The sequence below is a fragment of the Ixodes scapularis genome, unplaced genomic scaffold, assembly GCF_016920785.2.
Source record: "Ixodes scapularis isolate PalLabHiFi unplaced genomic scaffold, ASM1692078v2 PGA_scaffold2__306_contigs__length_199485367, whole genome shotgun sequence".
In the NCBI taxonomy this organism is placed as follows: domain Eukaryota; kingdom Metazoa; phylum Arthropoda; class Arachnida; order Ixodida; family Ixodidae; genus Ixodes; species Ixodes scapularis.
Genome location: NW_024609857.1, coordinates 116,438,255 through 116,456,123, shown reverse-complemented (window position 1 = coordinate 116,456,123; position 17,869 = coordinate 116,438,255). Strand labels below are relative to the sequence as shown.

The 17,869-nt window shown below is 46.6% G+C and overlaps 1 protein-coding gene and 1 non-coding gene across 2 annotated transcripts in view; one reads left to right on the top strand and one right to left on the bottom strand.

Moving 5' to 3' along the window:
- Positions 1 to 4,541: 4,541 nt before the first annotated feature.
- On the top strand, positions 4,542 to 4,614 carry Trnar-ccu. Its single transcript has one exon. It is a non-coding gene; the product is annotated as a tRNA-Arg (tRNA).
- A 3,463-nt stretch (positions 4,615 to 8,077) lies between these two features.
- The window catches only part of LOC115321914 (trafficking kinesin-binding protein milt), a 58,650-nt gene continuing 48,858 nt past the window's right edge, over positions 8,078 to 17,869 (bottom strand). The window contains exons 13-14 of the mRNA XM_029982203.4: positions 12,782 to 12,902; positions 8,078 to 12,030 (exon numbers count right to left, since the gene is read on the bottom strand). Of these exons, the coding sequence (XP_029838063.2) occupies positions 11,902 to 12,030; positions 12,782 to 12,902 (250 nt within the window). The 3' untranslated portion in view covers positions 8,078 to 11,901. The remainder of the gene's footprint in view (positions 12,031 to 12,781; positions 12,903 to 17,869) is intronic.

Sequence of the window (17,869 nt, the reverse complement as noted above, 5' to 3'; positions counted from 1 at the left end):
AATTGCTTTAGTTAGCGCAATTTTCTTCATCAGTGAACGATGTTTATCTTCGCTACATTTCAGTCCCAGACATGTGTTCCGCAGCACGTGTGTAAAAACAAGCGACGATTCAAAGTAAAATTACAATCGAAAGGAATATAGAGTGTGTTCAAAGCTCGCCAGCATTCCAGTGACGCTTACATATTGATAATATATGCCAGTCCTGTCACTATATGAAAATGACCCTGTCGTGCATGAGCGGATAAAAACATTCAAAACGTAAAGAATAAAGTATGTGAAAGGTGTCTCTTCGAATTGTTTTCTCTGCCGGGCAGCTTTTAACGGGCACTTCTTACAGATTTCGAGCGTGCGGGTGATATTTTGAACGTAGACCTTCGCAAAAAGCAGAAAGAATAAAGCGGTACTTACTTTTTTTTAATCGGAACATATTACCTGACCTTTAATTTATTTTGATTGTACATGCAGGGGCAGTTACTGATCCAGTGTTACTGCGTGGTTCTTGCCGCCTCCCTTGGTTTTCAGATGTCCTTCGTTCGCAGAGCGCCGACGTCGTGTTCGCGCTAACAGTGTCCGACAGTGCACATAAATACACGTACGATGCCGTTTTAGCACCGCTTTTAATGCGATGAATTTGAAAGAAAAATGTCATAACTGACCAATTATTTCGTCGGCCTGACTCAGCCAGAGCCGTTTATACTGAGAGAGTTTGGCCGATGGGCGGAGCTTGTTGGCCGCTAGAACAAGCAGATTTCGCGATAACACAATATGGCGTTACTTCTTTGTCTTGTTCATTCCTGAGAAATCGCGTAGAGTTCCTATGAGTCAGAGCCACAATATGGCGGACGGAAGTAGTCATCCCCCGGTTGTCAGACTACGCTGCTGTGGTTGTCAGACTGTCAAAACCTCCTTAAGAAGGCCAAACTCTCTCAGTATAAACGGCTCTGGACTCAGCTACCTAGTACGTACGAATTATTCGGGATCTTTGCTCTTATAATCGAGCGCAGGGAGGAAATGAAAATGCGTTACCGAAAGTCAATTTTCGACTGTTTGCTGTCTGCTTCAATTTCCGTCAGCACACTAGCGCCACTTAAACCTCTAGCGTACATTATAATAACTCTATGCTGCACCCGTAATCGTAAACATCCAAGCCACCGACTCCCCCCCCCCCCCCCTCCCGAAAAAACTTTCTGGCTACGCCACTGCTGAATGCCCATTCAATTTGTCATAAAAATCCACCTAATTTTTGTCTCAGTTTCTACATTCAGATTGTGGATTTCTAGTTAAATTTGAGTCATAAACCAAAAAAATTGAAATGTCTTTTTTTTTCTTTTTTTCTTTTTTTTTAGGGAGGGAAACGGTTTTGAATGTTTTTTCGTGAATTTTCTCACAAGCGCTCGATTACAAATTTTGATTCGCTCTCGTACACCTTTCAGGATCTATGGAATCGAGGCGTTTAAATGGGGTAGGACTTTTTGGTGTAGAGCTTTTCGGTGCACGGCGGTGTACGGACTTTTCATGGCACGGACTTTTCTGTGCACAGACATTTGGTGCATAAAAAATCAAAATCACGAGTTTCTTTCTTTTCTTTTAGTTTTTTTTAAACGTAATAAGCACTATTTTAGCTAGAAATTTATTTTTTCGCACTTTTTAGATTTTTAGAGTTGGTCATCCATTTACGGCCACTTACTGATATACCACCTAAGTGACTTTGTTAGGCGCAGTACCATCCTGCGTGAAGATTGGAGACGTTGGACGTTATGGTTCGTTTGTTCGGTGTCTTTTTTCCAACGTACGCACTAGTCGCATCACCATGTCTCGGATAATTTTAAACAATATCAAGCTGCTTGCTGTTGGAGCCTTTCCTAACATATTACCAATAATAAAACCCATACCTATACAGAAGGCGCCGAGAACGCCTGCATCGACCCAACGCGTAAACACTATGTGATGCGTCTAGTTACGTTGGAAAAGAGACACCGGTAAATTAAACATAACGTATCCAGTCCTCCCGCAGGATGGTGCTGCGCCTAACAAAGTCACTTAGGTCGTATATGAGTAAGGGACCGTAAATGAATGACCAAGCCTACAAATTTATAAAGTGCGAAAAAAAAAAAATCACTTCTACCTAAAATGGCACCTATCACCTACAGGGGAAAAAAAAAATATTCGCGATTTTGAATGACCGTGCACCGAAATGTCCGTGCACCGAAATGTCCGCGCACCGCAAAGTCCGCGCACCGCAAAGTCCCACACCGAAAAGTCCGTGCAAAGAAATGTCCCTGCACCGAAAAGTTCGTGCACCGAAAAGACCGCACCTAAGCGCCCTACACCGAAACGTACTACACCGAAACGTCCGGAGATTCGGCGCGCTAACTACGAAAGGACGAGGTGGGGGTGCCATTATTTGAAAATTGCGCCTCTGTTGGCCGTTGCGAGGGGCGTCGGGACGTCAGGGACGTCGGGACTAGAGCACTATATAGACCTTTTCTGCAAGTGCGCCGCCATCTTGAATTGACGTCACTTCCAGTATGGGCGAAAACATTGTTTTGCCTTTGCCACGCCAATAGAAGGCATTTAGGATATAAGCGTAAACGTCACACTTTGTTGTTTTGCCTCCCCTCTATTTTTTTTACTATTTGCAGGTTGAAACATTGGATTATTTTTTCGTCGCCCATACCGGATACGCCTATTAGGTGGCTGGAGACGAGAGTACACAGAAAAGGTCTATAGCTCCTTCGGAGCAGAGTAGCGCAATCTAGAACGCCGTCTCTCGGCGACTAGCGGCGAACGCCCGGAGGTTCCAACTGCGGTCAGAAATGCATGGAGAACGTGAGAAAATCGTTGTTTCTTCAGTTTTGTGGGGATGTGCGGAATGGAAATCATTTTTGACGTAATAATGAAACATTTTAGAATAATATGCGATAAGTTTTGTGCCATACAAGGACGTAACTTTTTTTATAAAAATTGCCTGAGCGGCATCATGCAGCAGACGACACGGCGACGTCACACCATTCACGTGACCCGCTCTGGCCAACCCGAAAAGCCCATCTCCGCTGCGAGCAAAAATCGTCTGCTTCAAACGCCATTGCCTTGGAAATTGCCTTTTCAAAATTTGCACACGCATCCGATATTATTAAAACTTTGATGAAGTGTTTAGCGCTTTACTAACTTCACGACAGGCTAGTTTTGAAAAATGTGAACTCGCCGTTAGTTTTTTAATCAGCCGTGTTATGTCGATCTCCATGTATTCTCCCATAGGGCAGGCCGCCTCCTGGAACCCTGAGTACCACGTGACTCGCACCGAGCCCTATACAGCTCCTACGGAGCAGAGTAGCGCAATCCTTTGAACCCCGTGTTTTGCCGACAACATGGCCGACAGAGCGGCTCGGCGCGAGTCACGTGGTACTCAGGGTTCCAGGAGGCGGCCCGCCCTATGGGAGAATACATGGAGATCGACACAACACGGCTGATTAAAAAATGAACGGCGAGTTCACACTTTTCAAAACTAGTCTGCCATGAAGTTAGTAAAGCACTAAACACTTTATCAAAGTTTTAATAATATCGGATGCGTGTGCAAATTTTGAGAAGGCAATTTCCAAGGCAATGGCGTTTGAAGCAGACGATTTTTGCTGGCAGCGGAGATGGGCTTTTCGGGTTGGCCGGAGCGGGTCACGTGAATGGTGTGACGTCGCCGTGTCGTCTGCTGCAAGATGCCGCTCAAGCAATTTTTTAAAAAAAGTCAGGTCCTTGCGGGGCACAAAACTTAGCGCAAATTATTCTAAAATGTTCCATTATTATGTCAAAAACAATTGCCACTCCGTACATCCCCACAATACTGAAAAAACAGCGATTGTCTCACGTTCTCCATGCATTTCTGACCGCAGTTGGAACCTCCGGGCGTTCGCCGCTAGTCGCCGAGAGGCGGCGTTCTGGATTGCGCTACTCTGCTCCGAAGGAGCTATATAGTGCTCTAGTCGGGACGTCGCCAAAACGTTTCGCGGCGGCGCCACGGCGCGCCAACGCTGGCGTCTCCCGGCACCGCAAATGCACCAGGCGTGTGCGTCGGCGCAACCCGCATGAACCCTACCAACGCTACTAACACTGGAGTTTATCACGTGGCCCGTCAGTTGGGCGGGTGCTCGCATCAGGCTGGGATTGCTCGGCTCCGGAAGAAAGTGTATCGATTCGTGACAGTTCTGAATCTAGGACTCCAAAAAGTGCTACAAGCTGTTCAGAACAAGGTGATTAGTGTCTAAATAAAGGGAACACTTCACGTTTCTCTAACGCAGCCTCAGTTTTTCATCAGTAAAGAGCGTGTAGGCGGCATTGAGCTTTGGGCATCTTTTTTACTCGCGGAAGTACGACTTTTCGATGTTGAGGGAGCAAGGAAATTGTGAGGAGTACTTGGAGTGCTCAGCCTACAGTTATAATCAGTCAGGCAATGGTGTATTGTATGTGGCTGCAATTACCTCGTGCAATGCACACCTTGAAGATGGATTAGCGAGGCATAAAATCTCCGTATAAGGAAAGTACTGGTTGTCGCCCCTGTGGCCTAATGGATAAGGCATCGGTCTCCTAAACCGGGGATTGCGGGTTCGAGTCCCGCCAGGGGTAATTTTTTTCCTATTTTTTTAACGACATTTTTGTTTTAGGACGAGGCAAGGATTCACTTTCCAGCGCTTTTTTCAAGTGTCTCGAGTCAGCCCCTCGAAGGGTGTTGCTTAATAAATGAGGTGGGATCGTTTGTCGTAACTTCATATTAAACGTTGCTAAACCCCAGATCAGGCACCATTTCCAAAATCACCTGTTGGGAGTTTTGACATCAGATAGCTGCGCGCTGTGTGCAATATTAACTATCCTGCGCAGTATGCATTAGAAATCCCATGGCACCTGAGCAGATTTGGGAAATGCTTGTAAACTAATTGCATGTTCAGTGTGCAAGTGTAACCATGAATTACAACTATTGCAGGTTAAGCTTTTCTGGTATTCATTAATCACAATGCGTTCCTTGTCCTTCAGAACATAAATGAGCATCGAAGTCAACTTTCTGGAATCTCGTAGACCTTTGCAAACTGATCCCTAGCTTTTACCATAATACTAACTAATGTTCCGCTTTAAACATTTACTCCAGCACGACCACATGAACACACAGCTATAAAACAAATCTGCAAAGACCTGTCTAATCCATGCCAATTTTTATAAAGTGGTCGTGAATAATAACGTAAATAGGAATCTATGAATTACTTTGCACAGCCATTGCTGTGCAAAGTAAAAGACGCCTCTCGAAAGTCATGTGCCGATAGTTACGAGGTCTACGTACCACATGCACACTGGCAAAAAAACCGACAGAAAGTGCAAGTTTAATACATACATAAGATGGAGATGAAGTGTAATTAGCAACATTTATAGTGTTATTGGCATTGTATGCCAAAGTTGAAACACTGTATTGTGAACACTGAACAACATTGTATCCACCATTGTGCAAGGGTTCCGCCATCCAACATAGAGCCCTTTCGAAAGGGGTCAGTTTCTTGATGCCAGCTCGAGGTGGCCCAGCAACTATCCATCTTTACAAAATACCATTCTGGCACTCACCTCTTTGTTCATGATTATTTGTCCATCCCAGTCACAAACTATAAGTTGTAAGAAGTGAGGAGACGAGCACTGCATAAGCATTTGGCTGCCAGTCGACTTCCATCCTTGTTTGAGGACCGGGAATAGTTAGGTGCCAGCCATATAACACATTCTGTGTGAAAAGTAATTGTGTTGTATGTTTGTTCAGACAGCAGGAAGTTAGACCCATGGAGTGTCTGGTGTCTCTGCTGTAAATGTGAAATTTAGCCAGTGCAGCAGCAGTGCTAGCCTAGGGTCTTTAGATCGATTGATTAGGGTTTTATGGCGCAAAAGCATCTTAGGCTATGATGCGCCAGATACAGACTATTGCAGAGAAGGTTTCAGAGGAGAAAGAGCTTTAGTAGCTGTGGTGGATTAAAACTATGTATATGACTTGTAAATAGTGGTGGAGATGAAGTTGAATATAAAATTATAGCCGGTGTAAAAGACCGATAGCTCTGAAAAAGTTAAAAACACAACTGTGTGGTATAAGTGGGCCGTTGCCAAGTAGAATACTAAGGTGTAAAGGCGTATGCTCGTTATATAATTGAGAAAAATGTTTCCGACGTTCTCAGTCATACGCTGGGCATTAGGGTCTTTAGCGTGCCTCACCCAGTAGTTATACACGACCGTACACCGGCACTCGTATATCGGGTGTCTTAAATAGCGGCCAGGCTCTTTAAATCGACTGCCAAAATTTGGTTTCTTAACCTATCGTGCTACAATTTTGTGCACCGCTGCCCACAGGAGGTGCATTTTTTTTTTGTCAAATTTGCAAAGAGCGAATTTACTTGAGGAATCAGTACAAAAAGAAGGCTTAACTCCTATGGAAATGCAGCGAAGCCACCAATCTTCAATCAATAGGGCGCCCTATTGTTTGAAGACCAGTGAGGTCGCTGCGCTTCCATAGGAGTTAAGCCTTTCTCTTTCTTTTTTACCTTTTTCACAGGTAAGTTTGCTCTTTGCAAATTTTATTAAAAAAATGCACCACCTGTGGGCAACGCTGCAGAAAATCTTAGCATGAGGTTAAAGGCTCATTAACACTGCCCCATTTTTTTACGTTAAAGGGGCCCAGCAAGGACTTTTTTACTGGTTTTTAACACATCACGAGTGCCCAGCAATTTATCATAAATATTTGTTACAAACACAAGTTTCGATAAAAGTGAACCAGCTTTGTTGGGTCTGAACAATTTCGTGGAAATGATCCATGGAAACACATTTTGTAAACAACTTTTTAACAACACACGTTTCAAGGACACGTTTTATCAACACCGTGACATTTTGTGGAAACTCGCCTCATCGACACATCCTCCTGCGAAAGTTCGTTAACATACTGCTTTTTACTAGGTGGATTGCATTGGATTAGTGGCTTCATTTCGCTTGCTGGAAGAACACCGAAACTACAGCAGAGTCACCCAGGTGTTTCTAATAAAGCAAAGATAAACTGGACAGCCCCAGTCCTGGGTTTCCAAAAAGACGGCACTATGCGCACAACCCCTCACTTTGCTCCGCTACACTTGGGAAAATGGAATATAATTTCAGGCCGGAGCTTGCCCCCAAGCTTTGTAGGAACCGACACGGCTTCAGCAAGCTACGCTGTCATTTGGATGCAGGTAGCCAAGGCGATGTGCACAAAAAAATGCTTTCAACAAAACATTGCAAAGCGACTCAATAAAACAAACCTTCCAATGAAACAAACTGTTGATAAAACGTTGCAGTATCGACTAACGATCTGCCGATGAAACATCGTTCAACGAACAGATTGCCACCACACGGGTACAGCGCCATGTTCTTTCAAATAACCACTTTCCGGTGGCGTTTACGCTCCACCATCGTTCACGCAGCATAAACCTTGCCCATGTCCAAGGAGGGGGCATTAAAAAACTGATCCATCCAGTGCTTGGACTGTTCACTTAACCACCATGCTACTTAACCTCCATGCCGCTGCATGGCTACAAAGCGAAGCTCATTATTTGGTTGACTATACCTTGGAAGTGAGGTTTGGTCTCCAGCATACCTCTAACCCCTGCTAAACAAGATGCGCCCTGCAATGCCATTACCCAATATAGCAGTTGAAAAAAGATCACAAAAAGCCGTGCACAAAACATGCGTTGAATTATGCAAATGTCCTCTATGCTTCTCTTTGCTCCCACAGCATTTGCCACATGTCACTGAAAAGAGAGAGAGAGAAAGGGGGTAGTGCAGTTTCACACCTGCTATCACCCACTTGTTTGTGCTGCCTCTGTTGTCTGCTACAGTTGGTTTCCAGAATCCTTTCCAGTGCCACATAGGTGCTGCTCGTTTTGCAATGGGTGTGCCACAAGAAAAAGGAAACTTGCGTAATTATGTCTGCAAGACATCACATTGCCAATGATGGCTCAAAAGGCAAGCAACAAAAGCAACACACGAGCCGAATGTCGTTACGTGCTGCGTCGTCGCCTCACAAAGTGAAACCCAGACAGCATCACCACCATTCTACTCCTTTATTCTTTTTTTATTTGTTTCACAGATGCCTCGCAACAAAACGCCACGCCTCGAGGAGAGCACTCTCGCGGCATTCTAAGTTCATAAATACTACTCAATGTACAAGGAACATTGCACCCTCTGGCCACCGGGACCAAGGCACTTGGTCATCCCAACAAATACTGGACGCTGTAGCAGTCCAGCAGTTGCTGCTGCTGCCACCCGGAGCAGAGCAGGGTATGCAGAAGTGTTCAAAGAGGACACTGCGCTGGGACCGCTAGATCTGCTACAGCCACAGACTAGATGCAAACATTTCAACTACCCCACACCCAACCAGAGTTCCTTGCTCTGGTCCCACAATGTACTTAAAAAATGTGGCACTCTAAATTTTTTTTTTTAAGCTTTACGAAATGTTTGGGATGCACAGGTAGCTTTTTAATTTGTGTTTTTACTTGCAGGAAATGTGTCAACGGAACAACTTTTATTTTGCATCTACTTTAAGCGTGCAATATAAGAAAATAACTTTCTAATTAGATTTAACACGCAAGATTTAAATTGCTACAAAACGAAGGAAAACAAACCATGGAAACAAATTGGATCTCCATTTTTTTTGTAAAATGTTTCTTTTTCTAGTTGGCTGCACTGGATCAGAACAAGGGCAAACAAACATTTGCATTGAACTGTGCAGAGCGCGGCAAACCTTGTGCCGTAAACTCGAAGCTGCCCATATAACAAACTCGAAAGTTTCCTCAAAACTGCACCTCGGTGGTCAGCTCGACCTTTCACAGCACAAATCCCTCCTCATAAAAACTTAGGGCCACCACCCACCATTTTAAAATTACCAATTTTCATTTAAGATGCAAAAGGCTTGTTTTGATAATGATAGTTACACTTAGAAATGACTACTCTACCAGTTTAATGTGGTTGCTAAAAAGTGTCTGGAAGGAAATTATCTGATCGCTTGCTCGAAACATCTATTTCTGGAGGTGGTCGGCAGGCATAAGGTAAAGGAACATTTAGGAAGTTTGCCTGCACGAAAGCATTCGCTGTTGCGAAACATGGACGTGAATGAAAGGAACTTAGGGGCAGCGGCCAAGGAACCAGGGATGTCGAACGTGGGACCCCTTCTCACAGCGAATCCACCCCTGGCCACTCGCCGCCCATGCTGTAATTGAGTATGTGGTGGAAACTGTGCCACAACATGTGGTCTATATTAATAACTCTGGTAAGGCTTAAAAATATAGCTTTGCAGCATTCTGCTTTGCAATTCGGAAGTGCGGTGAGACGTGTCTACTATGTACATATTTTTAGGCATAACTTTTTGGTCTAGCAGAAGGCATTTTGAAGCGTATCCCCACACTCAAATGAAACCATAATCAATGAGTTTGCAAAATTTACGAACTGGACGCCCAAGTCACTACACTGCCATAATCGAGAAAGCTCTCGAGTTTTCGCCATAGGAGCCAGACATTGTACCGTGCTCGTTCGTAAATGTTGTATACTTACTGTTACATTTACCAAAGCGCTTCTTTGCATTACTTGCACCCTGCACCACAAGACATCTAGCTCTCCCTCCACAATGCTGCCGTCGCTCTAGCACATACCGCAGGATTGTGCGAGCCCGAGCACACTGAAGCTACGCAAAGCTATTGCAAGTTGGCATCGTGACATAACACTCGAGGGCCTCGAGTGGCAAGATGCAGCGCCATACTATCCCAATGGGCCAGCTCTTTCCGAGGCCTCCTTCGAAAATTTGGCAAAAGCGCAAGATCTTTTGGTCAGCACTGTCCGCAGAAGGCCGAGATGGAAAGCTGCAGTAGCCCATTGGCAGCAGGGGTGGGTAGTCGCTTCAGACTGCTTTATTCGTTCTGAAATTCTGGCGTGAACTAGCCCCAGATAGGCTAAGGGCACGTCAACCATCCCGAACACGGCGCAGACGGTTTTATTGCGAACGCGAACAACAGGAGGTGCGCACAACGAACGACTGCACTTTAAAATAAAGTTCTTGTACTGTCAAACTGTGTGGCTAAGTAGAAGTAAGTACCCTGCAAAGGAATGGAACCTTTTCCTCGCAACACCGACAGTGCAGACGCCGCGCACGAGAAACTAAGCAAACTGTCTCCTGTTTGAAAAAATAATGTACGAGGGAGGTTACAGAGGTCAACGAGAACAACCCGGCACTCGACACCTGCCAAATGACGTCGCTCGAATGCCCCAGTCCTGCTAGACCGACAAACGGGAACACCCGACACCGACAAGCCTCAGACACGTGGAACATGCACACGATTGTACCTTTGGCAGGCTTGCAGTTTCTTCGTGCTCGTGAAGGAAGCAAAAGTAATTACAAGCTTGCCAAAGATGCCCCCGCGTGCACACCGCAAATGTTTGAGGCTCGTTGGCATTGGTAGTTCCTGTTTGTCGCTTTAGTGGGGCTCGGGCATAAGGAGATAAAAATTTGAAGCATGCAGAATGCTGTATGACACACACGAAGCATCATTGCTAGTGCGAACTTGCAACTGCCACCAACTTCCAACTCGCGCAGCTACCTGTAGCGGGAGTGGTCGTCACTTTGACATACAATGCCAGTACTTTGGCGCTCTACTTAAAAGCATGTATGACAAACAATTTCGAGATTTAAAAAAAAAATAATGTTGGGAATAAGTTATTTCTGAAAGAACACGGCTGAAACCAAGCTTTGGGTTAAAACTGCTCGTGCCACGTTGCACGAGGTACACCTAAAATAAACAAACAACATAGAATAACGCGTCAAAATTGTTTCAAGGTCCTTTGTAAGCGGCACAAGTGTAAGACTCGCAACTGACGATCGGGTTTTTGTGCTACTTGCGAAGAATGGCACACTACTCCGTTGTGAATGTGAAGAGTGCAGAGTTCCATTCGGTGCCGCCGACAGATGCTAAAAAGTTGTCAACGTCATACGGGATTCAGCTGATGCGAGAGGCAAGGCTATTCGGTCTTTGTTGAGCCTTCATTATATGATACCGATCCTACGAAATGCATTACTCTACACACGGGAAAGACCGTCTACTCATTCCCTAAATTAAAACTTGGAGAGTTCAAGCCCGGCCCATCGTTGCAGCACCCCTTTCGAGCACAAGGCAAGCCCAGGGCTGCCCAAGCTTTGCTTTCTCAAACATTCCACACCAAATAAACAACACGAAGCTAAAGGAAAGGCACTGGAACACTGAACAGACTCCCACCTGTAAAGCAGGTTGACAAACTCCCGAAACGAAAACAGTTGCATGTCAGAGACGCTTGCCTCTTCAAGTACGCTAAGCCGAGCTTCTTCAAGTACACTAAGCCTCCTCCCACCGACTTTGTTCCCCAGACCCCGCTAGACTCGAGGACACATGTCCGTAGCAGCGCACCGAAAAGAGCCCAGGGTCGTGCGCGGCTTGAAAGCTGCCAACTTTCATTGTACGGCCGTCGGCGTAGCCAAGGCGGCCTCCAGCTGTTCGCGCAAACTCGGAGCCCCTAGCACGCTGCCGCTAGGAACCGACCCCACGACTACGTTGCGCGTCAGATCAACCGTGTGTGGCCCACTACACGAGGATTAGACAGCCTAACAAGTCCCGCAACTGGCGAGCACTGGTCACCGCCATCCGTAACCAAACCGACCGGCATCTGCTCGAAGGGGCACGGCCCACAACCACAGTGTCGGCTCGCGAAGGCCGGCGGTGCCCGGCACAGGGGGACCGCCACGGCAGTGCTCCTCAAAGACCCTAAGGCTGTCCTAAGGCTGTCCTAGGGTTGTACTGGGGCTGCCCTAGGGCTGTCCCAAGGCTGTCCCAGGACAGCAGCGGGTTCTCAGCTGCCACTCGCAGAGTGTGTGGCCTCGGCACTGGTGGGGACTCTTTCCTTGAGGGCCCTGAATGAGCGCAGCACCTTCTTGCGCATCACCGGTGACGAAGGGGGCGTGCCCGGCAGAGACCGCTCCTGCACGCAAGAGGCAAATGTCCCAGGAAAATTAAGGCGCAGTGTTCTAACGCAAAATGCATCATGGTGCATGCCCGTGACGTCGATTCTTCCGTCCCGCGCGTGAAAATGCGGGGTGCAAAGCTGGCGCAGAGCGGAAAGATTGACGTTGCGGCCGTACCATGTTGACTCAGTTTTGGTTGGAAGCTGCAAATAAGGATGACATTTCTCACCCTGTAGGGCGATCTATACATCTTTTTAATTGAAGTTTTACATTAAGGCTAGACTATAATGAGGACAAGCGTCAATCTAACTACGTTATGCACCCCCCCCCCCAAAAAAAAAAAAAGTTATTAAAACAATTTAGTTAATTAGCTATCTAATAAACCCATTTTGCCTCTTTCCAAGTGGTTCCCATGGCCACCAACTTAGCCCCAGGGCTAAAAAGTCACTAATGCAAGTTCCCTTTTTTTATATTCTAGCTCCCCTAAGAAAAAACACAAAAAATAAACACCCTGTAATGCAATACTCAAAATCTACCTTTTTTGAGAAAAAAGTAGGAACTTTCTAGGCCACATACTTCCTTAAAAGTTGCAGACGCGGAAGTCGTCCGAGACCGGTGTCGGTTCGACGGCGCCGTGGCACTGGCACGCTGCCACTTCGCACTAAGTTTGCACGGTGCCAGCCGACCGGGCACAATACTGGCTGACGACCGTGCCAGTTCGACGCTGCCTCGGGACGGCCGCCCTGCCAGAATGCTAGCGTGCCTCACCTGTGGCCCCGGGCGTACCAGGACGCTGGGCAGGGCATCCCCGGGCAACAGCTTGCGCAGGGAGGCCTCCAGCCGAAGCCACGAGGGGTCCGCTTCCGCGGGGGGCTCCCGGGCACAGCACCTGCGTGGCCCCGTTCGTCCCTTCGCTCATTTCATGTGCTCACAGACAGTTGTCGCCTTCAGAGGGCACTAAAGTGGGCTTTGAGGTCGTCTTTCACGGCGGTAGCTGTTAGTGCCTCTTTCGGGCGAAATACGACGGGGTCCGTACACAAAAACTCACGTGACCGCGGGGAGAGGGTGATCATGCCGCCAGGCCATCACTCCCTCCCCGTCGTCGTCGCCCCTCGCACAACCGCGTAATCTATTAGGAGACATGTAACGCTCCCTCCTTCCCCTCTCCCCCCTCTCTCTCTCTCTGACCCTTCACCACCGCCACTTCGGGATTCTGGAAGCTTCTCTGGCACATTTCCACTGCGCTCGCTCGATACTCCCCACCCCCCGCCACAGACGTAGCCATTCGTCGCAGTTCTCCGTCCAAGGAGCGGGAACAACTACAGTCACTGAATGTTCCCAGAGCACCGAAACTCCCAGGCTCTAGACGCCAGGCAACTCAACCTTTTTTTTTTTTTTTTTTTTTTTTTTACTGTGGTAACCATGAGTATTTAGAAAGCATGCTTTCGTCTAAAAACAAACAGAAAAATCTCTTTTTATAGAATTTTTTATTGGAGATTAGTACAGAATGACAGGACCGTGATGTTTTCATAAACGTTTATTTTAGAATGTTTCGCGGCACAATTAATATTGTTTTTATAGAGTCGTGTCTCACCGGCAATTTCGGGTATAGCGTCCCGACCTAAAGCGTCCTAACTTCGGCGGTAATTTGCGGCGTATCCGCTCGGATGACGGGGGTTGGCAGCCCTTGAATCCCTTCCGCCGTACATATTGCAGGGCCAAAATGGCCGATCAAAAATAAACTTAAACAGTAACAGCGGATGCTATCGAATGCGATACTCTGGCAACATAGAGTGACTCTAGGAACAACAAGTGCATTGCGCTGAGCAGAGCAGATGGAGTGCCGCAGCAACAGCATGTAAGTGCCTTTTTGCATATCTCCATACGAAAGGAAATATCTGAAGGCATATTGACTAAAACCAACTCTCCTAAACCAATCTTTCAACAACGCAACAGCTGCCGCTGTGAATCGCAGCACTTTGTGCTGTCGTAGAAATTTTTTGATGCAAACTCGATCGTGCTCTAAGCATCCAAGAAAAGCAAAAATTATGATTACGCATAGCCTCTTGTCTTCTTAGAAATGTAACCAAACATCACTACATACACCCTTTTTCCGAGATCTATCTCAGAAAAAAAGGGCATTTTAAAATGTTTGGTTGCATCCTTTCGAGGGGGGAAGGCCATACACAATTGTAATTAATTTTCTAGGATGCTAAGGTAGGCCGAGTTTGGAGCATAAGAAGGCAATCTCAAAAACTACTTTACTGCCCCTTTAATAATGATGACCAACACAGATTAGAGATTAGCAAAGAACAACTCAAATGCCATGAAATCCAAGTTAAAAGTGTCAATGTTCACTGCAACGAGGGCCTATGGGCCATTTGAGAATCGTAACCGGCGAGTTGATTGGTTCCAGAACCTCTCGCCTAGACTTTCTATTGAAAAAGCTAGGTGAAAAAAGAAAGCAAGCAAGCGCACCGTTAGACTCCTGAACTGCAAGATAATTATGATCTGGAGGTGGGGAACTTCCCAGACTCAAGTTTGTGTTAAAGGGGCACTGACACCCCAAAGGTTGTATTTTTTTTTGTTGTCTCCGTAGACAAGCAAAAAAATAATACGTGCAAATTTTTCCACACGCGCATTTTTATCTACTGGGTGATTCAAGGAGCGGCCAGGCTCTTTAAATCAACCGCAAAATTCAGTTTCTTAACCTATCGCACTACGACTTTGTGCAGCATCGCCCAGAGATGGTGCATCTGAGGAAAAAGTAAAGAAAGAAAAAGGCTTAGCTTCTATGAAAATGCAGCGAAGCCACCGTTCTTCAAACACTACGGCACCATTTCGCACGGGAGACAAGAGATGGCGCAAGCGGTTGTGACGCCAACTGCCGCCAACGAACGAGCTTTCTGCTTACCTTGGTCATGAACACACAAATATGTTCATTGGAGTATTTATGCGTTTTTTCGTTCGTGCCAGCGGCAACTGCATTTCTTTTTTTTTTTTTTAGGTGGAGTGGAGACAGACAGAGGCACGGGAGGAGGCTTCACGGAGGTGATGCATCCAAATGGATATGTCGTTGGCCCTAATGAGGGCCGCTTGGCACAGTTCAGTCTTCGAGACGCGTGTAAAAAAATACAAACAAAACAAAAAAAAAACGATGAGAGGCTTCAGAACACATACGCACGCACGTACACGCGCGCACACACACACACACAAAAAAAAAAAGAAAGAACTGGGCAGCACATTTAGCGGAGCTCGATGTGTCCTCCACGGAGGTCGACGCAACAACGCAGCCGGCAAAGGCCCTCCTCAAAGGCTGCGCCCCGCATCCTGTCAGATATCAACGGGAAGGCCCTCTCAATGCGAGCCTTCAGGTCGGCCATGGTGGTGATGCGGCCGATGTACACCTTGGACCTAATAAAACCCCAAACGAAAAAATTACAGATCGTCAGATTGGGGGAGCGTGGTGGCCACGGCATAGTGGAGGATGCCCTGCCCATCCACCGGCCTGGAAATGAGCTGTCCAGCCAGGCGCGCACTGTGGACGCGTAGTGCGGAGGCGCCCCATCCAGCTGAAATATGCAGTTTTCTTTCTCCATGTGCAGCTGCTCCAGTTCGGGAAGGAACTCTTCCTGGAGCATTTGAAGATAAAACTCCAGTCACTGAGCGATCAAAAAAAAAAAAAAAAAAAAAAGCACGATTATCTTTTCTCTCCAAATCCTGCACCATAGTGTAGGAAGGCTTTGAGGAAATAAGCGCAGTAGCTGAGTTTGAGACATTTTTTTCCCCTCTTTTTTTCTTCGACCAAGTTTTCCAGCTTTTACCACAGTCTTGGGTATTCTACATCATGACCATACTGTAGTCTTTGGCATGTGGGCAGCTTCCTCCTGGTGCCAGTGGGGGTTTTCCTCACTCCAATATCGGAAATTGTGCTTGTTCACATGGCCATCGAGGTGGAAAATTGCCTCGTCGCTGAACATAAGAAACTGGCGATGGCTTGGGTCAGCTGCGATTCGGGCTAGCTCATCTTGAGAAAATGCGAGGCGCTTCGCCTTGTCAGTTTCTGAGAACTCTTGCAGGATCTGCATCTTGTATGGAAACAAGCGAGCGCAGGGCGACAGACTGGTCCGTTCCTTGTCGCGTACATCTCCATTCTCTTCGAAGCGCCTCACCCAGCGCAGGATGGCAGGTGAGCTTGGAGGCCGTCGCCTGAACTCTGTTCGGAAGCATCGGCGGACTTCTTTCGTCCTATGGCACTCCCCGTACCAAAGTAAAACCTTAAGGGACGACGCGGGTCCTAAAAATGCAAAAAATCGTGAAAAACTTCATTTTTCAGAAATCCTGTATTTGGGTACCTTACATATCCAAGCACCTCTCTCCAAAATATTATAGCGTAATTCAAACTCAAAGTATAAAAAAAACAATAATTACGTCGAACGCGCCCAAAACCTCCCCGAAAGAGAAAACCGACGTCGAAACGCGCCCATTCGCGGTCATTTTGGTCTCGTTCGAAAGCTTGCTTCTTTGTCTACATTTTTGGTGCCATTAAAAATGGCATTCGCCCGGGGAAAGCACAGAATACCGCGTTTCCCTAGAGAAAGAAACCGAGCTACCGACTGGCTAAGAAGCGCGGGCCGCAGTGAGTGCTGTCGCTATTGGCCGAAGCGCATGCCTCCTCTCCTGAAATATGTGATTCTCCTCTCCCTCCTCTCTTTCCTCGTGGCGCGGAAGGAGTTGGGAGCAGTCGACATCGTTGTTTGTAGTCTGCTAGCGGTTGCGTTTTGGCTTCAAGCACATTATTTTTCGCCGTTCGCCTGGTTCACCTGCTTTGTTTAGCTCGGCGTCTTTAGGAGACATTGGTAGTAATCGCGATGCCTAGCGTGAAGCTTTCAACGCAGCGTGCGTACGGCAAACGGAAGCGTTGGGCACAAAACAAGAGGACTGTGCTCGCATCGCCAGCCGCGTTGCTTGCGGCGGACATGCAGCAAGTTCAGCTGCCAGCAGCTACATCGTCTTCCGAGGTGCCCGCCCCTGATGTGAGCAATGAAGAAGACGACGGCTTCGGCCCTGGTGCGTCACGGCTCGACTCGCATTTCTACACGGCAAGCGAAAATGCTCAACGTGCGGCGCAGGCTGACGAGATGAAGCAGGATTTGGCCACGAAGTCTGCCACACAAGGGAAGTTTGACATCCTCAATGTCACTGTCGAGGATAAAGAGACAGATTTCGGCACGCAGTTCGTGATCGTGGATTTGAACGTGTTGAACATGTTCTTCGCGACCACCAAATGTGAGCAGTGCGGAATGGCCGCGCCCGTTCACAAGCTGGTGCTTTGAAAACGTCCCCACGCCCCCTAAAAAAACCCTTCTGAGGGCTAACTAATTGTTGCATCTGGGGCTGCTTTCCCTACCCGTGTCTTTCCCTTAGAATGAAATTCAAACCAAAGGCATTCCACCCATCTAAAGCTTCAATGTTGTTAGTTATGCATACACGAATTTCAAAGTCGATTTTCTCAGCTTTTGTTTTTTTCAGCCTCTTCTCCGGCCAGGAAGGCTTTTTGATTCACTTGCGGTCAACTGATTTTCATAAACTTGGTACTATTTTCTTTGGAATGAACTAGACTGCAAGCTAAAGCTATTTTTATTATGATATTTTGCGGTATATAAAACTGGCATTTCATTATTAGACATTGTTATAGCCGCTATTGTATGTCTTCTATTCACTTTAATTTTTTTACAATATTATACGGTGCTAAAGAAATGAAAATAGCTTTAGCTTGTATGGCATTTCTTTAGGAAGCAATTGATACCTTTTTTTCATTAAAATTTTAATAAGAAGGTTTTTTAAAACCCTTCC